Source organism: Syngnathus typhle, linkage group LG2 (genome assembly GCF_033458585.1).
Source record: "Syngnathus typhle isolate RoL2023-S1 ecotype Sweden linkage group LG2, RoL_Styp_1.0, whole genome shotgun sequence".
Taxonomy (NCBI): Eukaryota; Metazoa; Chordata; class Actinopteri; order Syngnathiformes; family Syngnathidae; genus Syngnathus; species Syngnathus typhle.
The window spans coordinates 5,471,716-5,479,880 of NC_083739.1; the positions used below are offsets into that span (position 1 = coordinate 5,471,716).

An 8,165-nucleotide genomic window follows, 5' to 3' on the forward strand; every position below is an offset into this window, starting at 1 on the left:
GATTGCACTGAAGAACATTAAGACTCTCTGTCCAGTTTCAATTAAACAAATTGAAACGAGAGAGCAATTTGAGAGCAAAGAGTCAATCCTGATTAATCTCTCAGGGAAAGAAAATCACTGATTGCGGTCAATGAGGTTTTAAGGCCGCAGGATGCCATCTTGAGTCAGAGATGGTCAGTGAGGGATTCTTGATGAAAACCAGATATTTCAAGCTAAAAGTAAAGCGACACCCCAAAAGTAACGGACATCTTCATCTTCCGTTGGTTTAAAGTGCACAAATTGAAGTTGCATATGCGTGGCATCGGCATCATCATCGTGGCAGCCACTCGGGGAGATTAACAACGGCACTGGCTTGCCGCTCGCCTGACAGCGCCGCAGATCCAAGCGTGATAATTGTAAATTGCCTCTTTTCATAGATCTTTAAGTCCAGACGAGGTTGTGGGGAGAGATCACGGTGGCGGCGGCAACGGCGAGCCCTCGCGCTGAATTATTCTATCAATCAGCATCAACGCTCCCAAATAAGCAAAGATTCATTTTTAACTTGGACTTTGCTTTATAAATGTCAGAAATATGACGCTTCTATATTTGCACACGTCGGAAAGCGAGGAGTTTGGAGTTCCAGTAACAAGTCAGATTCATTCAAGACTTTTTCCTCCATACTGAAAAACATTTTATGTCGAACTGACTCTAAAACTACTTGAACGCCAGATTTTATTTTGAGTACGCATCTGATCAAATAAAATCTAGTAGTTTCCAAATACTATTTGTTTTTCCCCATGAAAAATGGAAAAATACACATATAGGTTAACAAGTTGAGAAAAAAAAATCCTGAACGTGGTTCTTACCTAGGTGCCTAAATTAAATATAATCATTCTCTAGTTGTGTAGTCTTGGAGCATACGCACTCATTTCTGAAAAAAGCAAATGTGTAAATGTACACTGTTAACTTAATAAAAAAAAGACTAAGGTAATATTTCAAAAATTGATACAGAAGACAGAATTACCATATTTTCCGGACTATAAGTCGCAGTTTTTTTTCATAGTTTGGCTGGGGCTGCGATTTATACGCTGGAGCGACTTCTGTGTGAAATTATTACCTCATTATGACATTTTTCACATGTTATATTAACACTAAACCTCAAGAGGGCGCTCTAGGCCTGTGTTGATAATGTCAACATTGGCGGTAAAGAAAATCATATTTTGCAGATTACAAACTGCAAGTAGTAAAATATGCAGCCAAAAACGGTAATCGAGCAGCAGAAAGAAAGTTTGAAGTTCAAGTTTGTTCTGCAAGTATGCGACAAGAATCGCGTGGAAATAAACTGCTGTCATGCAAGACATCTGGTAGCCTCAGCTGCTTACATGTGTCCAAAAAAATAATAAAGTGTCCTTGATTACAAAGGAGCGCAGCTGGAGTCGCATTCTGAAATATTCGCCACGACAGCAAGAAATATAGTTCCGAGAGATTTCAGCCGTGTAAACACAACGATGTGTAAACAGAGCAGAGTTGCGTCATCGGCCCGGTGTAAATAGACGCAAGGTAACAAGGATGACAATGTGGGATAGATGCTTTCAAATATTTACATTTCTTCTCGCTGGAACCAAAACACATTTCAAAGCTGGAGCAGCAAGCACTCGATAACACTGAGGGCAGGAAGGGCAGCGTGGAATCGCGTAACCTCCGGGAGGGAAATTAAATTAGAGTCATGACAAACAGTGACAATCAGGGAGAATTTCAAAAAATACAAATTTTATTTAAGAGGGAAAAAAAATGAAGGTTGAGACGTTGTTTGCAAAATGTGTTGATGAAGCAAACATCATGTTTGTTGTGATGAAGAGCACAAAATAAACACAGAACTGGTAAACAATGCGAGCGAGAACGAGCTAGGCATCTCATTGATAAACCAAACCTCCGATCATGTGTGTGATCCAGAATTGTTTTTTTTTATTTTGTTAGCAACATTCGCATTACATTACGACCACTTGATCCACTCAAATAGATGTTTGTTTTTCTTAAAAAAGCTAAATGAAAGTCAGCGTCCGTAAGACGTCCTTTTTTTTTTTTTTTTCTTAAGAAAGCTAAATAAAAGGCAACGTCCGGAAGATGTCCTTTTTTTTGTTGTTGTTGTTTTTAAAAGCTAAATCAAAATCAATGTCCGGAAGACCCTTTTTTTTTCTTTTTTAAAAAAAAAAAGACCTAAATGAAAGTCAACGTCCGGAAGAAGTCCTTTTTGTCTTTCTTTTTCTTTAAAAAAAAATAAATGAAATTCAGCGTCCATAAGATGTTTTTTTTTTTTTTTTTTATCAGTTCTTGGTCCCTTCGTGAGCTGCACGTTTTCAACTGGAAACGCAGCCCACGAAGAGGGTGGGGGGGAAGGGGCGGGCACACGTGTGACAAACATGACCTCCCCTCGCCAGCGTGGAGGATTAAAGCCAACAAAAGTTGGTCCAATCGCCGCACCAGGGTTTAAGAGTATTGCGGTGACAGATTAGAACATCTCTCACCCTGGGGAGGAGATAAGAGAGCATCAGAGGAGCCGCCATCAGCCAACTTAGCCCCCCTCCACTTTCATACGTGTAATACTCCTGCTATGGGTTATCAAAGGTTGTGAGAATCCTCGTGTTCTGGCCCAAACGTTCTACTCAGCTGTTTGCTTGCTTGCTTATCCTCATCATTGCAAATTGGTCAAACGTGTCACTCCATGGCGCCGGCCGGCCGGCTCTCGTGGCCGTCTTGCTGGTCCCGTTGCTCGCCCGCCCCTCAATTAGCTCTCGGTGCTTCAGGTTAATAGAACTTTTGATTGGAGCGGCATTGCTTTGCTGTTTTCACGCATGCGGGTGCCGACCTCAAGCAAGCATGTCTTTTATTTGGGACTGAAAATGGAGATGTTTGAGTGTGTGGCAGACCAGAGATCAGTGAGTAACGTTCTTTCCATCATGGATGACCTTTGACATGTTGTCCATGACGCTCGCTTCCCCTACCCCTTGCCCCTGGCCCTGAACGCTAACCCTTGATAGTTGCTCACAGCTCGAGTGTGAAAATGTCTTTTGAAAACCCTAAACCTACTTTAAAAACTTAAATTAAAAACCTAAACCCATTTTGAAACCTTATTTTGGAACCTTAACAATGGTGTAACATTTTACTCCGAAACCCTAACACTAGTCAAGATCCTAATTTGAAACCCTGAAACGAGTTTATTTGAAACCTGGTTGGAAATCCTAATCTGATACCCTAAAACCCCAATATATATATATATATATATATATATATATATATATATATATATATATATATATATATATATATATATATATATATATATTTTTTTTTTTATCTAAGCTCGAGAAGCACTGTGATTAGGTCATGAAGTAAATGTGACTCACTCTCATGGCTGGTGCAAAAGGGCTCAAATTTGCTAGGTGGCTTATAACACAGTGCTGAGCTGCCCTCTACTGGCCAAACACAAGACTTTCAGCAGCCAGGCACAAATACTGTGTTCATTTTAAATATGGACATCTGTCAAGCAAAGTTTTTAAAAGAAAGTATTAACAAAAAAAAACAGAATTTTTTTTAGGGTTTTTATTTGATTTGCTGATCAAACAGGCTGCTTGTTGGCGGCTCACTGGCAGTTGGTGCCTACAGCCGCGCCTAAATTTTCGATGAAGCGATGGACGTCGCTAAAGGAGTTGTAGAGTGGCACCGGGGCGATGCGCAACACACTTGGATGACGCATGTCACACTGGGGGAAGGAGGGAGGGGTGGTGTCAGCCATTTGTGCGTTCAATAAAATACAATAAACAAATTAATTCAATCAAACGTGAAACGCTAAATGAATATACAAAAAAAACGATATATTATATTAATTATATTATATTATCCCCAATTGTTGGTGGGCGAGTGAAGACGACTTACAACCACGCCCCTCTTCTCCAGTTCCCGGAAGAGTGCATCAATGGGCACAGAAAAGCCGAGAGACAGCTGGCAGCCTCTCTGCTGCGGGTCCGAAGGCGTGATGATGCGCACGTGAGGTCTGCCGGGGTGGGCGGGGTCCTCGTTGTAGTAGTGGCCAATTAGGTACTCCAAGTAGCCTGTTAGTAGCATGGACTTCTTGCGCAGCATCTGCATGCTGGTCATGTTAAACACCTGCAAGACAATGTGATCACCATTAGTCTTGTTTGTGTTGTATCTTATACAACTTCCAATGAAAAATGTTTGGTGAGAAAAAAAAGATCCATCCGTGCATCCAGCCTTCATTTACAAGCTCAAAAAATAACTCTGTGCCCTCATCGCGGCAGTACCTCCAAACTGGCTTGCAGGGGGCACACGAGGAGAACAGACTGGTTGGATAGTCTGAAGCCTTTCACTCCAGGCTGCAGCTCCAACTCTGCACACACACATACACACACACGCTCATACATGGTAAAATGCAGGAAGTGGGTGTACAATTTGTGGCGGGATTTTTCACCTTTAGTGGAATTGTTATAATCTGTTTTTATGCGCATTTCACAATTGAAAAAAAGTCTAAGTTTAAATTTTTTGGGCGTGTAGTTCCCATAGACACCACAATGTGGCAGTATTGAGATCGGTGACAAAACGTTTACGAATTGATTTCATGACTTAAAACAAATACTCCTTGTCTTGTTCCATTTTTACGTGTAGTTTCCATGCACACCACAAGGTGGCAGCATTGCAATTGGGGACAAACGTTTACCGTTGTTCATGTCGAAACGAGTTTTTAAGTCATGACCCCACCATCCCGTCAGCCTGCAAGCACAAAACAGATCATCATCACTGTGTGGTTATCAGAAAATAATTTGTCTGGGGGGCAGGGGGGGGGGGCATCCAAGTGGACTTACGTAGGTTTGATGGTGTGTTGATGTTTCTCATGGACGAACGCTCCAGCAATCCCACCGCAACCTGAATTCAAATACTGAACAAACACGGACACGAACATACAATCTAGTTTCTCGTCATACGCAGCTCGTGTGGATGTGCGGTGACCTTGTAAGAGCACCAACAAGCAAAGTCCACTCCCCATTCGTGCAGCTTCAGCTCGGCGTTTCCTGCTGCGTGCGCTAGATCGAAGCCCACCAAGCAGCCCTGGACAACAAACGTTTTGTTTATCTCCAGTGCGTGCACGTGAACCTGATGCAAATTATTCCAACTCACCTGCTTCTGGGCAGCCTTGGTGATGGCGGCCATGTTGAACAGCTGACCGGTGTAGTACTGAACCCCGCTGAGCATCACTAAAGCCACCGAGGAGCCCTCCTTCTCGATCAGGTCCAGGATGTCCTCCGTTCGGAGAGTCTCCTCGTCCTGGAAACCGAGATTTACCTCCATTTTTCACAAGTTCAGATTTAAATACCAAGAGGCCCAGCGCAAAGATTCTTTTCTGTTTGTCAACAACAGGTTCCGCTCTGTCTTCTCGTCGACGGGACATACCGGCCTGTGCTTCAGCAGCAACATGCTCTCCTCCGGGTCAAATCCTCGTAGTCGGATCTGAGACTCAACGGCGTACTGTCAAGAGACGGACGGCTTTGTGACATCACGTCAGGCTGGCGCGACTTGGACGTCGTTCTGAGCCAACGCGCAACCATAAAAGTTACTCAACGTGATCCGAAGGGAAGGCTTTGTCTTCCAGGACGATCTTGTGCCGTGCGGCCGTTGGTCGGTAGAAGGAAAGCTGCCAAAGCAAAGTCAGCAAAGTCAGATGTTAGTGAAGAAAGCCTTATCTTTTTTTTTTTTTTTTTTTTTTACAACAACAAATTTGTTCGGTTTTGCACCATCAGCAAGTGTAAGTTGACCGTCAAGCCGTTCATCAGCGCCACCTCTTCGGGTCGGGCTCCTAAAAAAATAATAATAATAATAATGGTGTTGCATAATTGTTGAAATGCAGCAAGCACCCCTTAAACGCCTCTTTCAGAAAATCATAATTGTCTAAAAATAAAATAAAATAAAATAAAATAAAATAAAATAAAATAAAATAAAATAAAATAAAATAAAATAAAATAAAATAAAATAAAATAAAATAAAATAAAATAAAATAAAATAAAATAAAATAAAATAAAATAAAATAAAATAAAATAAAATAAAATAAAATAAAATAAAATAAAATAAAATAAAAACGAGCACCGCTCCTGGTTTACCAATCTCAATCACCACTTCAATGAAATTGCTCAGTGTTACCGACAACTCTTGCCATGAGCGCCTCCAGGTCATTCTCAGCCCAGGCCCAGGGTCGCGACCCCTCCGTATGGCCGTGCACGCCCCTGACAAACACACGCTTCATCAAATCAAGTTTGAATGTTTAACATCACAGTGGCAGAGATGAGTGGCCGCCCACATTTTGGCCCACTTGTCCAGCTCCTCGTCCAAGTACTTCTTGACCCTTTTGGGCTGCAGGCCCAGCGAGTTGCCAACCAGGTAGATGCTGTCTTGGGTGCCGTCAACTAGCGACAGATCCGCTGCGGGTCATAGAAAGAACCACAGTTGCTGTCTTGTACTGCTTCCCTGTCTACTAGAATTTTTTTCATGTTGTCAATTTGTATTGGGTCTTTTTTTTGTACAGTAAAAATAGAAAAATATTCTCCACTCACAGGTAGGTAAATCTGCAATTTTGGGCACAAAAAAGTTCTCCCTGAGGTGTCTTAACTCGTCGTGTTGGTCTAAGAACGCGGCCACCCGCTCCGAGGTGGGATGGCATCCCAGCAAAGCTGCCACTCGCTCCACAGTTTCTCTGGCGCTCAAACCACTCAGCTGCTCCATCGCTGCTCTTCACGAAGCCTGAGATAAGAATCAGCTTGAAATAAGGGAATATCATCTGACTCTCACCTTAAATAACCATTACAGATACTGCGTTTGTGGATGGTTGAAATAAACATTCATGTTCAATATTTGATATTTAAATGTTTCCTGTTTGCCGAAGAATTGCTTTCATGTAAAACTTCTCTGTTTATATTTGCGGATCTCGTGATGGCATTTGCAACTCAGAATGATGTCATCATGATGCCAAACTGCTCAAGGACCACACCCAGAAGTCAAACGAGACTACCTGTCGCATTTTAAAGAGTACTGTTACTTTAAAACAGTGCGTCTCAATTATTTCTGTGATGCCCCACCTAGGGAGAAGAAAACATGTTCCGCCCCCATGTTTGTACCCTTAATAACATTAAAGACAAACAAAAAAGAAATAAAAAAAGAAAGAATCTGTACTGTGTGTGCATAGTATGTTCTAAATCTAGAGAGCAAATACTCCCTGCGCACTCTTACAATGATACCGCCACTGCCACCTACTGTCGTGGATGTCTAATTACACTTTAAGTTGTACAGCCAAAAAAAGCATGTTCCCCGGGGTCATTTGAGAGTTTGAGAGTAATATTACTCAGGAATAAGTACAAACTACTCCTTCAAATAATTACTTGATAGGTGTAGCTATGGTGCTGCTCCCTTTGAATGTTTACAAGTGCAGTGGCAGATTACGTGAACGGTGTCGGTTGCAAAAGTGGAGTTGCAAAGATAAGCTACATCCCATGACCCACATTCTGTTACCTATAAAGTAACCGAGCAATGACTAAAAACACGAGACAATTAGCGACCATAAAGTTGTAACTTACAGTTAAGTTGCAGGTGTTGCTGTATTGTAGGCAGCTACTCATACGAACCGAAGGCGCTCTTTCACCTTTGACTCTTTCCTTGCAGTTAATTATTGTCATGACCTCAAACATCCTTCTTGGTAAAATTTCCTTGTTGACTGCGTTGCTTCTCGTCAATCAAGGTCTTCGCGGATATTTTAGACAAATCTACTCCAGTGATGAAGAAAATACAAACGTCATATTCAAGTCGGCTTCAATTAGCATGCTTATCCAAATAAACAAAAACAAAATTCCTATATAGTCAAATCGGCGACCTCCTCTCTCCCCGTCCGTGTAAGCAATTTTATCATTTGAGAATTCTCAAATGTCCACACGATGGCAGCAAAACATCTCATACAGTGACGCTTCAAGGTCACGTTCACTACTAAAGTGTTTAATTATACGTAGCTATTAATTTAACCCCTCAAGTAATAGTACAAGCTGAAATGTACTTAAATACAAATAAAAACTTGTTTTTACTGTCAATTATATACAATAGCTGTTTTTTTACGTTATACCTAACGCATTATTACG

The 8,165-nt window shown here is 41.6% G+C and overlaps 1 protein-coding gene across 1 annotated transcript; it reads right to left on the reverse strand.

Annotated features, from left to right (window-relative positions):
* Positions 1-3,579: 3,579 nt before the first annotated feature.
* Positions 3,580-7,933, reverse strand: kynu (kynureninase). Its single transcript, XM_061272321.1, has 14 exons — positions 7,614-7,933; positions 6,597-6,783; positions 6,344-6,464; positions 6,187-6,269; positions 5,784-5,845; positions 5,612-5,683; positions 5,443-5,517; positions 5,170-5,316; positions 5,002-5,100; positions 4,857-4,930; positions 4,712-4,764; positions 4,299-4,384; positions 3,913-4,143; positions 3,580-3,739 (listed from the first exon to the last, which is right to left on the reverse strand). The coding sequence occupies exons 2-14, from the start codon at positions 6,763-6,765 to the stop codon at positions 3,620-3,622; spliced, it is 1,392 nt and encodes a 463-aa protein (XP_061128305.1). The 5' UTR covers positions 6,766-6,783; positions 7,614-7,933; the 3' UTR covers positions 3,580-3,619.
* Between the last annotated feature and the right edge of the window lie 232 nt (positions 7,934-8,165).

Coding starts and splice junctions, on each gene's coding strand:
- kynu (XM_061272321.1), bottom strand. CDS start 6,765: ATGGAGCAGCTGAGTGGTTTGAGCGCCAGAGAAACTGTGGAGCGAGTG. Junction 5,684..5,783: donor TCAACTTACACTTGCTGATG/GTGCAAAACCGA, acceptor TTGCTTTGGCAG/CTTTCCTTCTACCGACCAAC. Junction 5,101..5,169: donor CCAAGGCTGCCCAGAAGCAG/GTGAGTTGGAAT, acceptor TTTGTTGTCCAG/GGCTGCTTGGTGGGCTTCGA.